The 13,410-nt window shown below is 37.9% G+C and overlaps 1 protein-coding gene across 3 annotated transcripts in view; it reads left to right on the top strand.

Moving 5' to 3' along the window:
* The window catches only part of HMGCLL1 (3-hydroxymethyl-3-methylglutaryl-CoA lyase like 1), a 141,329-nt gene that overhangs the window by 75,904 nt on the left and 52,015 nt on the right, over positions 1-13,410 (top strand). For all 3 annotated transcript variants that reach the window (XM_012805063.1, XM_003789657.2, XM_003789656.1), the window contains one exon: positions 4,423-4,611. In XM_012805063.1, the coding sequence (XP_012660517.1) occupies positions 4,423-4,611 (189 nt within the window). The remainder of the gene's footprint in view (positions 1-4,422; positions 4,612-13,410) is intronic.

Genomic DNA, 13,410 nt, shown 5'->3' with positions numbered 1-13,410 from the left:
GCGGCTATAACACAGTGAGTGAGTTTTCTGCTTTCTAGAAGAATGGCGGAGCATAGAAGCTTAGATTTGGTCGTCTTCACTTGCCTGGCAGCCTCGCAAGATTCTATCATTAATTCACATTCACAATTGTATAGTCTTTTCTTAAAGAATCCGTCCCAAAGAGTGTTTAAGTTAGCGTGCACGCATTTAAACTTCATCTCGGTTGCTTAGGTAGCGTCCCTCCTTTTTCTCTGAGTACTTTGGCACTCAAGGTACACACGGCTTCGTTATTTTTGGTGTTTTGTGATGTTGGAGGTGTTACTGCTCGGATTAAGTTGCTGTTATTCCAGAGCTGTTTTACAGCAAAAGATTGTAGTCAACCAGAACTTTATTATTGATGTTTATTTTCTACTTCTTATCATTGATTATTACAATAATGTATACCAAAAGCACAAAGTACTCTATCTTTGAGATTGTAATTAGATTGTCTCAGAAATTCATGTGTACATAAGTTGTATTAGTTGTATATATAGTATATTGCTGTTTTTTTTTTTTTTTTAAGGTTGTTAATTTTGACAAAACTAGTACCGTGGTACTGAAGTGGTGAAGATGGCGTTATTAGAAAGCCCACACTGGGGCAGGATGAGCTTACAGGTCAGCTGCAGGCTTTCGTCTTTAATGCATTCATTTGAATTTCTCACTGCAGATTTTTGAAATGAGAAATATCCTGTCATTTATTATTTAAACAAGACCGTGGGATGGAGGCAGACATATTATGGAAAATGAAGCTTTGATGTTTTAGTCCTTCTCTTCCATTCTTTATTATATTTTTTTCTTAAAGAATACCTCCTAAGGAGTGCAAATTCAGGCCCCACAAGACCCCACAAGACCTGGACCCACCTTGCCTAACACCAGAATTCTAGGTTCTCTTCCTTTTGCTCCACACCAACCACAGATGAACCCCACCTTGCTGGGGTTCTCCAGCACTGCCCCAAGCCTGACGTCCTGCTGAGGAGTCCTGGAACAGGCAGAATGGAAGCACCGTGGTGATTTCATGACCAGGAACCTTAAAGCAAAAGGACCACTCGTGCTATTCGGATCCATTTTGTGGTCAGCTCCCTCTCTTCTCTCTGAGAGTACGATTTCAAACTGTTCAAGTCTCACATCCCACCTCTGTTTCTGCTTTCTCCTCACATCGTCCTTTGCAATTGACTTTCTCTCCCTCTGGAAGGCTCTTGGCAGTGGATATGTCAGCTGCCTGGAAGTTACCATTTGCACCTGTCCCTTTTCCTGGAGCATTTTTCTTAGATCCGTCTTCCTCACCCTTTTCAACAAATTAGTGCTCATTTTATCTCTTGCTGCCTGGAAGATGTAGGTCAGTTTATTTTGCTACATGCTGTTAGATTCCTCTTTGTTTCAAATTCTTATTTTAGCTTCTACTTATGCATTCCCCTGTGAGACTGGCTAAGGTCTGTGTTCCCTCGACTTTGGAATCCATGAGAGCCTGAGCATGTCAACATTTGTTTTCCCATTATATCTCAGCACCTAGCACAGTGCCTTGTATTAAATAGGAACCAGAGAAGTAGATATTGAATGAATGAATGAATACTCGGTGCCAGATTGTGTCTAAAATGACTTCTATTCATTCTCATTTTCACAACCAAACATGTCATGTTAACATTATTTTTATTATCATAATTTTTTTAAACAAAGAAACTACGCTCAATGAGGGTGTTTTGTGATCTGTGCTTTACAGATTAGAGACTGAGGTTTCAGTGTATTAATCTCTGGCCAGTATAGGACATGAGTAGCATTAGAGGAAGTTGAGATTTAAACCCAGGCCTCTCTGATTCCAGAACCCATGTCTTTGTCTAAATGCCTGCTGTCGATATGCAAATTCACATTGGTCTTCCAAAGGAACATTAGTTATTCAGCTTGAATAGGCCTTGTAGTTTATCTCACCCAAGTGCCTCTGTTTATCAGAAAAATTAGGCTTGAAATATTTTGATTCTATCAATTGCAAAGCCATGTAGTGACAGAGCTGAACTTGACATAATTGAACAAAGGGGGTTAAAGGACCCCAAACTTCCACATAGTTCAAAATCTGAGTATAAATGTTGATTCCCCAAAATCTTAACTACGAATAATCTACTGTTAACTGGAAGTCTTATAAAAACATAAATAGTCAATTAATATGTATTTTACATTTTGTAAAAAGTACAAGATTTTTATAGCTGCAGTGATAGCTTCCCTTCCTTCCCTTTCCTTCCCTTTCCCCCCCTTAAATTTCAGAATAGTATGGGTTGACAAATGCTTTAGCTACATGAATTGCTTTTGTACAGTTTGAGATAAGTTACAAATGTGCCCCTCACCCAGCTAGAGTGCACCGTCCCATTAGGTATGATTTTACCTATTCCTTCCTCTCCCCTCCACCTGCCTGATTTCCATTGAGTTCTGCTTCCATAGGCGCCCATGAATGGTGATTGTTGAGTTCCAGTTGAATAGTTAGTACACGTTGTGTTTGTTTTTCCATTTTTGTGGGACTTCACTCAGGAGAATGGTCTCTGGTTCCAACAAGATTGTTGTAAAAGGTATGAATGGCCATTATTGTATGGCTGCGTAGTGCTTCATGGCACCATACACCATGTTTTATTAATCCACTCCTGTATTAATGGGCACTTGGGTTAATTTCACATCTTTGTGACTTTTTCCACAGTAGACATTCGAATGCAAGTGTCTTTTTGATAAAATAGATCTGTATTCTTTGGGTAAATACCATGATTTCCAGGATTGCTGAATCATGTAGTAGGTTAACTTTTAGCTCTTGGAGGTGCCTCCAGACTACTTTGCATAGAGGTTGGGCTCGTTTGCAGTCCCACCAACAGAGTATAAGTGTGCCTGTCTCTCTACTGTATCTGTTGCTTTGGGATCTTTTGATAAAAAAATGAGTGTTTTTTTTTTTTTCTTGTTTAACAATGTTCCTTATTCCATATTCATTGATCTTGAAATAGCAGGCAGCCACTGCTGCGGACCTCAGTGTCTGGCTACAGTTCCCAAGCCCTGGGCTGCAGACCAGTATGGGTCTATGGTCTGTTAGGGACTGGACCAGACAGCAGAAGGTGAGGGGGGAGAGCTAGCACAGCTTCATCTGGGTTTATAGCCCCCCCCACCCGGGGCTCACATCACTGCCTGGGTTCTGTTTCCCATCACATTAGCTGAGGCATTAGATTCTCAAAGGAGTGTGGACCTCATAGTACACTGTGCAAGTAGGGGTTCCAGGTTGAATCTTCCTCGTGAGAATCTAATGCCTCGCTTCCACCTCCTCCCTGTCCATGGAAAAATTATCTCCATGAATCCAGCCCCTGCTGCCAAAAAGGTTGGGGACTGCTGATGTATGATATATATCAAGCAATGCAACTTTTCTTATAATGTCATGCCTTTTCTCTGCTTCTTGGGACCAGTTCCAACATCACTAGTGGCACTTAGTATAGGTCTCATGGTGTCATTCAAAGTTTATGGCATTACATTAAACACAATGAAAAATATATGAGAACCTCAAGAGATCACTTTTTACTGTGATACGCAATTTAGCATCACATGGCATTTTAAGTGCATACTCTCAAAACTTAAGCTTACTACAATATCAACAGATGTGGGGATGAAGCTATTCCAGTAGTGCAGTGTGTATTACAGTTAATTTTATGGAGTTAGGATCGAATGCTACATATTTATGCTTATTTACATTTCTCTTGACTGAAATGGTGCCATGAAAAGTCTGTGCTTGTTTGCACATATTTTGACACATTTTAACTTTTTATAACAGGCTTGTATATATTTTATGGTAGTAAATGGTGACATGGCCTGGTATCTACATACATTTTACGCATTCATGGCATACCTTTTCCTTAATTTTGTCTAATTCTAGGCTACATTTTTTTGTAAGATTTTTCAGATTGTTGCACACCTTTAAAAATGTTTGCATAATATTTATTTAAAAAATTCTTGTATAAGTGGGCCATTGTATTTCAAACCTGTGTAGCCTAAGGTCAAAAGTATTGATATCTCTGGACTTAAATGACCTGAGATATATTAATTCCAAAGTAAATCTGTAACATTTGTTTGATTAAGGTGAGGTTCTCAAAATTGAAGTTGTACCTTATAATTGGAACAGATAGATAGACAGACAGACAGATACGACTCTAAGATAAACTCGAATATTAGTAAAAGGTAATTGTATTATTCAAAGTCTTGTATAATACTTCGAATATGGTGAGCAAGGGAAGGAGCAGAAAATAAAATGGAAGTATATGATTTTCGTTGACATAATTGACCTTAGTCGTGATTTTATTTTATTTTTTTCATCTACCTGATGTTGGCTGAAGAACAAGGGGTTTGAGTCTGTTCATTTCCATTGTTTTACCAGGTCTTCACCTTTCTCAACAGGTGTCTAAGAGATTGTACAGCATGGGCTGTTATGAGATCTCTCTGGGAGACACCATCGGAGTGGGAACCCCAGGGAGCATGAAGAGAATGTTGGAGAGTGTAATGAAAGAACTCCCACCGGGGGCTCTTGCTGTTCATTGTCACGACACCTACGGACAAGCCTTAGCAAATATCCTTACGGCTCTTCAGGTATTTCGTATTCCTTGTGTTTTATGTGTTAGAATGTGCATCCTTATTGGCCATGTAAGCGTCCCAAGAACTCCATTTATAAAATGCTCTGAATATGGTGTGTAGACAGGGTTTGCCATGTGACAGGCACTCAGGAAGTATCTGTAAATTCCACATGTGGGCAATAGAGATTTCTCATTACTGTTAATGTGATTTGATAAAATCTGTGATCTCTTCTTTCTAAAGTACTGATTTTAGTCGTGCTATATTTGCTTAATTCAGCTCCTAAAATTTAATAGACTCAAATATGATGCTACAGGGGAGCATAAAACACAAAGATAGTGGAGTGCATAGTTGCAGTGATGGAATTAATGCTCTCTTTGGTCTTCAGTAACAGGAAGGTATGATGCTGAAACATAGACTATATAGACTATTATTAGAAATTAATATTTTTTAAATGTTTTCCTTATGTTGGAAAGCATACTTTTGACATAGCTTCCATTTCTTAATCAAGTATAATCTGTATGATAAAATGAAGAGATCTTGAAAGTTGGAGGATTAAGAACTGTGGCTCAAAGGAGTAGGGTGCTGGCCCCATATGCTGGAGGTGGTGGGTTCATACCCAGCCCCAGCCAAAAACTGCAAAAAAAAAAAAAATTTCTTATTAAAGTCTGTTATTTTAAATGTATTCATTTAAAAGAATAGATAGCAATACTTTAAGAGTATTCGTTTTAAATTAATGTCAGTTTCTTAAATGCAGTTAAACATAGATTGGTGTTTCAGAACCTTAGATTTAGATAAGTAAAGATGAGACTATATGAAATCTTTGTGGTGAAACTGAAAATCAATATGTAAAGCTTAATGTCACGGTCCAAACGTATACAGTTGCCTGACAGAAGTGTTTAAAAAATGTAACGATCAAGCTCCACAGGGCTTATTTCGACCTTGTTAACGTGTGTGTCCAAATCCTTCTTTATCCTCTGGAAGCAAACGAGGAGCACTCTGTCCCGTCAGAGGAAACTGAACATGTTATCTCATGGTCTTTAGAGTGTGGGAATTTTTACAATTTTCCTTCTTTAGATATTCTCATTTCTGAAACAATAGAAAACTAGGTCACACTTCAGACTCTGGGATCAGCTGCAACTGTGACTTACTCAGTGTTCCTGAGCAAATTCCTCAAGTGTGCTCTCTCTCTCTTTCTCTTTCTCCTAATTTCCCTCTCTCTCTCTCAATTCCCCTTGTTTATTTGTGTGGATATGTTATCTACATTTCATTTTTGTAGCATATTTATTGTATAATGAATCATTGTTTAAGCTCTTTGGGATAAGGGGCTATAGAGCAAGATCTGGAAGCCGAAACATCTACTTCTGGACTCTGTCTGCCTCTTGATAAATCCCACTACAAAACAGTGCTGATGACCTACTGTGATTTTAAGGGCTAAGGAGGGTTTATCTGAGGATGTAGTGTTAAAATAAGATCCCAGGAATGAGAAGGAACTCCCCCCCCCCCGGCAAACAGAGCATAGGTTGTGTATATGTGTGTGTGCAAGTGTGTTAAAAGAATGTTTCAGGTTGATGAAACACCATTTGGGCAAAAGGTCTTTGGGGAGGAGAGCAGTATGCTCTACACACTAAAAGAGCACAAGTGTATTTAGAGAAATTTAGGCTTAGAAAATTTGCTAAGATAGCTGAACCGCGTCATCTGTATTTACAGAGAGATGAGAACAGAAATCATGGGGTATTGGCCTGGCGTATCACAGACATAGAGGGGACGGGGAATCACCTTGGGTCCAAACAAGGTGGGAAATATGGATGAGAGCCTGGAGAAGGCCAGGACTCCCCCCAAAATCACACCTTCATGACAGGAGGGTGAACCAGCAACAAAGCCACCCCACAAAGGGAGCAGCCAAGCACCCTCATTTCTCAAGGCCCTGTCTGTTGAACAGAGGGAAAATACAAAGCTGCCTTTATCCTTCCCCACCTTTCATGGGCCCTCATGTGGGTTTAGGATTCACATTCAAATTGTAAAGACGTGAGCAGATACATTACTTTTAGATGGTTGTGGGTCAGTAGCACCCTCAAGTGCCAAGAAGAATATCTCTTTTCTTAAGAAATATATGTTGGACTTCAGCCAAACTGTTTGGAGTGTGGGGTGTGTGTGTGTGTGTGTGTGTGTGTGTGTGTCGGGGGAGGGGCTGATATTCTACCCTTCAGTGGCTCCTGTGGTAGTTAGCAAGAAAGTCCTCTTGAGCATATATAACTGGGTTTTCTTTTCTTTCTTTCTTTCTCTCTCTCTCTCTCTCTTTTTTTTTTTTTTTACCATAAACACAAGTCCTAGGTATGTGTGGGAGGCAAGGGAACAGAGGGAGGCCAGGGGCCGAGGAGAGCAACAGTGTGCTTCCAGCTTCGTGTGACATTGCCTGAGAGCTTAATTTATAGTCTCAGTGTAAATGCTCGGAGAAGAGGGCAGCAGTGGCTTGTGTAATCAGCACCGTGACGTGAGGCCGGAGAGGCGGCTACAAAGGAGCTATGGAGGAAGTGGTCAAAGGGCAGAGATGTGCTGTGGAAATCAAGAGCTGAAGAGTTGTAGAGCCTTTTTGCCTTTTCCGCTATCCACTTAAATATAGTTTGATAAGAAATGGACAGCATAAGAAAAGAAAAACACACCGCGGCTTTCTTCAGACTGTGTGTAACTAAGACCATCTTAAAATGTTTTGGAGCTTTATTTCTTTATTTGCAGTTTTTGGCCAGGGCTGGGTTTGAACTCGGCCACCTCTGGCATATGGGGTCGGCGCCCTACTCCTTTGAGCCACAGGCACTGCCCATTTTTGGAGCTTTATTAAAGACAGCCGTGTGGGGTGCTGGAATGTCATTGCAAACACACATGTCCCAAGCAGAACCCTTTCTCACCTCTGCTCACCTCCCTAATAACAGCACCAGCAGCAACAACAACAACACAACAATCAGGTTTAACTTTAGAGGAGGAGAAAAAATGTCTGGAAAAAACTGACAATGTTTAAATAAAAGAATCAGAGAAAATCCAATTTCATTGGGAACAGGGCTGACCTTGGAATCGGGAAACAGAGGGCATACTCTTTTTTTTTTTTTTTTTAATGGAACCTTTGAAGTGGCTCCTAGCAAAATTGGTGGTGAAGGGGGAGTGGATATCATTTGCTTTAATTTAGGGGTGGAGAAACAGTTCACAGTGCTCCAAACTGGAAGTTAATATTAAGGCAAGGAGACATGTAATAAGTGGAAACTTGGCCACAATGATAGGAAACAAATGAGAGTTATAAATGGAACGTCCCCTCCGTCTGGAAAGCACACGCTAATCATGGAAGAGAGGGATCTTTCTTGGGTTCCCAGGTTTTATTGAGTTTTTTTATAACTTAAACCTATGACTTATGGGACTGGAGATGGTTGTATGGAAGTCAAGAATTCATAATTATCAGATAATTATATAGAGAAATTATTCTAAGAGAAGAGATTTAAGAGTGGATATTTATAACCACTCAAAACCCAAAGAGCAAGGAAATGAGGTGACAAATGTACAGTGAAGAAATGTACACGACCCAATAGACCTGTCTTAATTTTTTATGTAAAAGTTTAGCTTCACCTTTCTGCCAACTACCTAAGTGAAACACATGTTTAAAAAATTGTTTATTTAATTGCAAAGAAGTGCCCAGTCTACATTTTTCTCCACTGAAATGGGTCTTCATAATTGTGTAAAAACAAAATAAAGTAAATGAAATGCAGTACCACGAATAGTAGTTGCACGTTAATTGGTAGCATCGAGACAAAGCAAAACAGGCAGTATTTAGAGTTCTTGTTAAGAAACACTGATTGCCTTTTTTTCTCTTTAACTTAATAAACTTCTAGCTAATGCGCCTTCCTTTGTAATGGTTGCCATGTGTTTATTATTCTTCTACAAAGAACAATTATTTACCAAATTTGTGCATCAAAAGCCCTTTTTCATGCTGGCACGGTCATATGCCACATACCATAAGTCGTTCTTTGTGAAATTTGTTTTGAGTTTCTTGAGAAAAAAATTTTTCAAATTTCCATTGCTGGCCCAAAGAGCCTCTCTGATTCTCAGTTTCATCTTTGTAAGAATAAATGTCATGCTGTCTACTTTCCTGAATTTTGCAAAATCGAGATGAGGTGCAGAATTTCTACCATGATGCTTTCCTAACACTGCACTTGATTGCACTTGTCCGATTTATTGGATTTATCGTGCATAACCAAGGCTCAGGAGCCACCATAGTACATGAGAAGATGATGAAAAACCTAGTTTTCTATATTTTTTCCCCCTCCCTTAGTAGTTAGATTGCTTGTATCAGTGGTACAGAAAGGGTAAACATTCAAATACGTTTGTTAGCTTTAGTTTTGATCCAGCACCTTTTTACTGATATAAACTCTCTCCTTTGGGCATCAAGTGATCAATTAATTTTTATATTCAGGGATACTATAATCTTCATCTATTTCTACACACCCACAGGTGTTTAATGCAATGCTAGAAAAGGCTGCTTCTGAGGTCGATGGCATTTTAAACTGACATTCAATGAATCAATGTTTTAAAATGATGCATGTGAAATATTACTATAACGAGTTAAAGGGAAGTAGTTAATCTTTGTATACAGACTGTGCTTCGACCATAAACTTGAAGTTCACCAAGGATGGGGGGATTACTTTTAGAACTTCTCTGCCTCTCCCATCGCTCACATTTCATCCACCCTGACCAAATGGGCCAACAGTGTAACAGTTGATTATCAGGTTTATTCTATTTGTCAGAAAAGAAAAACCAAAAAAAAAAAAGAAGAAGAAGAAGAAATAAGAAGGGGGTTCATCAGCAGACGGCTTTGTTTCATTGTTTCCTTTTAATCATGGTTTAGTAGTTTGAGTTTAATTAACCATGGTTTTCCCACCTATACCAATGCTTTTAATTTACAGTTGGTTGACACTTCAGAAGAAAGGGATGGGCTTGGAGTATAGCACGCTCTGTGATATGATATTGGGGTTATAGCTTCTTGGGTCAAGGGAAATCTCCAACACATATTAGATAGCAAGAACATCTTTCCTGGGCTCCAGAGACTGAGCAGATCAGAAGTGGAGCACCAGAGAGCAGACAAGAACAGAAATGTGGAGTCAAAGCACCTGTAACAAAGAGACATTAGGAGATGGCGACTCTACACTCCCTTCAGGGACAAGTGTGCTGGTTTTTGCTTCATTTTCAGAAATTCTCCAGTGTCCTCCCAATGGGTATGACTGTTTTGTACTTGAGACTTACAAGGAAGATTACACTAAGATGCTTTTGCCTTATCCATAGACTATGAATAGATGAATTCCCATCTCTGTGTATGAAAAAGAAATCTGTTACCCCAGAAGATAAGTCCAAATACATGTTCACATCTCTTTCAAAAAATGTTCTTCAATTCAAAGCAGGCACAGCTAATCAAAATATTTTCTTTGCTTATCCTTGCAATTTTGATTATTTAGTGCGATCATATTGATTCCAAAAATTACATTCCTGGATGTCTCTTTGTTTTGATCTGATTATACCAAGTGAAACATCGGCTCTGGGTTTCAGCTATTATTCCATTCTTTTTGAACATAACAACGCAAGTTTAGAACCAGAAGGACAGGCTCTTCCTGGTTAACTTCTTAGCGTTTTAGAAAATAACAAGTCTTATTTTAAAATGAATTTTTGCTGCTATTAACACTTTCAGGAAAAAAACCCAAAACAGCATCTATTGAAACCATTATTTTTTTTAGTTCAGTCTTTGCTCTCTTTAGTACTTAACCTTGTCTTTTTTATTATGTTAGGGATTGGGGCCAGGAAATGATAGGATTCTTCCCTTGGCATAAGAGATGGAAATTTCAAAACTCATTACCTTTATGAGCCCCTCTGTTACCCATTCTGTAAATGTCATCTTATTATTTTAATCTTATTTTCAATGAAGTAGTAGTCACATCTCTCTGACTCCGTGTGGATTTAATTTGGAAATTTTGTTGTAGTGTCATAAAACACATTAAACTTTTCATTTTTTAATTTTTTTCTTTTCTTTCAATATTTTCTCTCTTGAAAGTTCATATATATAAGGAAATTTTATGTATATATGCTGTTTCCCTGAATGTGATGTAACACAAACCTTTTTCACTGGAATACCTGTCTGAGATTGGCTAGTTTGGCATTAAAATTAAGCCATTACTCTTGTGATGATTTTTTCCAACTTGATTTAATGTAATCAGTTAATGGTTATATACCCAGTTCTTAAACACTTCCTCCTCCACACACACAACTGGAACCGATGATAACTACAAAAGCCAAAATGTAACAATCGCTTAATTCTACTGTTTGAACAACTTTCTCATATGTCATCAAAGTAGTTCTAGTTCTAGACTTAAACTATATAGAAGTAATGTCTTGTACATTATTAGATCCCATTGGCTCATTCTTATAAAATTACTTCCCAGTTAAGAATACAAGACTCATTTAATAGTATTAGTAAATGTTAGACTCAGGGCTGAAAAACAATAGAGGATAAGGAGAATTTAATAATGGCAATTCAAACACTGATAATTCCCATCTGGAAGCGACAAAGTTGTTTTTCTTTCTTTTTTTTTGCAGTTTTTGGCTGGGGCTGGGTTCGAACCCACCACCTCCAGCATATGGGGCCGGTGCCTTACTCCTTTGAGCCATAGGCACCACCCGTTTTACTTTAGACATTTGTTTGTAAATCTTCCTTCAATATGCAGCAGAATATACAATAAAAATTATTTCTGTTAATTATGATAATTTAGAATTATTTTGTGAATTATTTTTAAATATCCATCTAACCTAAAAAATACTTACTGGCTATCTTCTATGTGACGGTCTCCCTACTGTCAGGTGTACTGGATAAGAAAGGATTAGGAAACACCATACCTTTCTTTAATAAATCTTTGATCTAACAGAATATGGAAATCATGTTGAATTTCTTAGGCAAGAAGTCAAGTTCTAGTCATCCAAATTACAGACATAAGTTATACTAACTTCAATTTTTAAAATTCTGGATAAATATGACAACTGTGAGGATAAAGTTATGATTATACCCTGCCACAAAAGGCATTTCAGATTAAGTATAATAACTATTTTTGTAGTAATTGTATTTTTTTCTGACCGAACTTTTAACAAATGACAAAAGAAATAAAAATCATAGTAGCTTTTGTATTTTAGCTTAATATATAATTGTTTATTTCATTTTAATCCATTATATTTAAAAATATTCTATCCTGCTTCATAGCTGATTCTTTACCATAAACACACACACATACACATACCCATGCAAATGATTTTTTTTATATATAAAACAATATAATAAAAACAGGCAAATCTTCTAGTGCTGGAGAGGATGCATACCAAAGTAAGCTCAGGTGACTAACTTTGGAGACTTTCCAGCAAGGGCAGAGGGACATACACGTGTCCCAGGAACCCAGGGGAGACACTATGCAAGCCAAATTATGAGGTGAGTTGTTTTGTATTTTTGTTTGTTTCTTTATACTGGAGGATGGATGTAATTAATTGGGGATCATTTGATTAATACTTTGTCGTAGGAAACTTGCTCCAAATTATAGGTAGAGGATGGACTGGTAGGGTTCTCAGTGGTGTAGAGATGAAATGGCAAAAGTATGGAGATCAGAGACACAGAGACTAAGGTGAAGAACACAGAAATCGTTCTATTCCTGGTGAAAAAAATGATGGGGTTGCTATGGCCTGAATGTGCTTTTCCCAAAATTCATATGTTGAAATCTATCCACCAGTGTGATAGTATTAAGAGGCAGAGCCCTCATGAATAGCGTAAATGTCCTTATGAAACAGGCCCAAGGGAGTTTATGTGGCCCTTTCTTCCATGGGATGACACAGAAAGAAGGCACCAGGCACCATCTATGAAGCAGAGATTGGCCCTTACCCGACATAGAAGCTGCCATCAATTTCATTTGACTTCTCAGCATCTAGAACTATAAGAAACAAATCTTGGTTGTTTATAAGCCACCAAGCTTATAGTATTTGGTTATAGCACTGAACCGTTCAAACAGTCAAGAGAGAAGACAAGATGGAGGACATAGACGGGAGCTGGTATTCCAATGAAGAGTCAGTGGGACTGAGAGTTGCTTGTGAGTGTGTGTAAGGCAAGGTTGATAAAGAATAAGGGTTAGGAGAAGGAAAGAGAATAGTGACTCTGAGGCTGCAAGTTTGGAAAACTAGTTGGCTATCATTAGGTCTTTTGAGCTTTCCAAGGCACTGCCAGATTTATGAGAACAGAGGAAAGGACCTCCTTGCTAAAGATAGTAATTGTATTTTATAAGCTCATGCTCCACAGGACCACAGACATTCTGCAGAGTTCCTCCTCAAAAAATATATTGTAGAAGGAATTTATAGAGTCTCATCAGTGTCTTAAGCAAGTAGACTTCTGAAAGTTCTGCCTGGCAGATAAAACAATGTACATTATTAAACCTAAATTCTACATTTATTACTTTATTATTAATTAAAGCTATGGTAGTGGGATTTATTGGTTTTATTTCTAATAATTAAAAAATTGTATTGATTTTTAAGTATATAGAAAATTTCGAAAAGTATAAAGAAAAATAACTTACAGTCCTTTGACATATAGAAAAATAGTGTTAATTATTTAAGTAGATCACTCCCATTCTTATTTATATGTGTGTGTACATAAATATACATTCATAGACATGTATATGCATATTATGTATGTGTGTGTGTTACAGGAATAATGAAGTACAATTTTGTTTTGCCTGTATATTACAAAGAGCAATCTTGTCA

This window comes from Otolemur garnettii, unplaced genomic scaffold (assembly GCF_000181295.1).
Source record: "Otolemur garnettii isolate 467f Iridium unplaced genomic scaffold, OtoGar3 scaffold00035, whole genome shotgun sequence".
Classification (NCBI taxonomy): Eukaryota; Metazoa; Chordata; class Mammalia; order Primates; family Galagidae; genus Otolemur; species Otolemur garnettii.
Note: the sequence above shows the minus strand (reverse complement) of the source record. Positions and strands in the feature narration are given on the sequence as shown.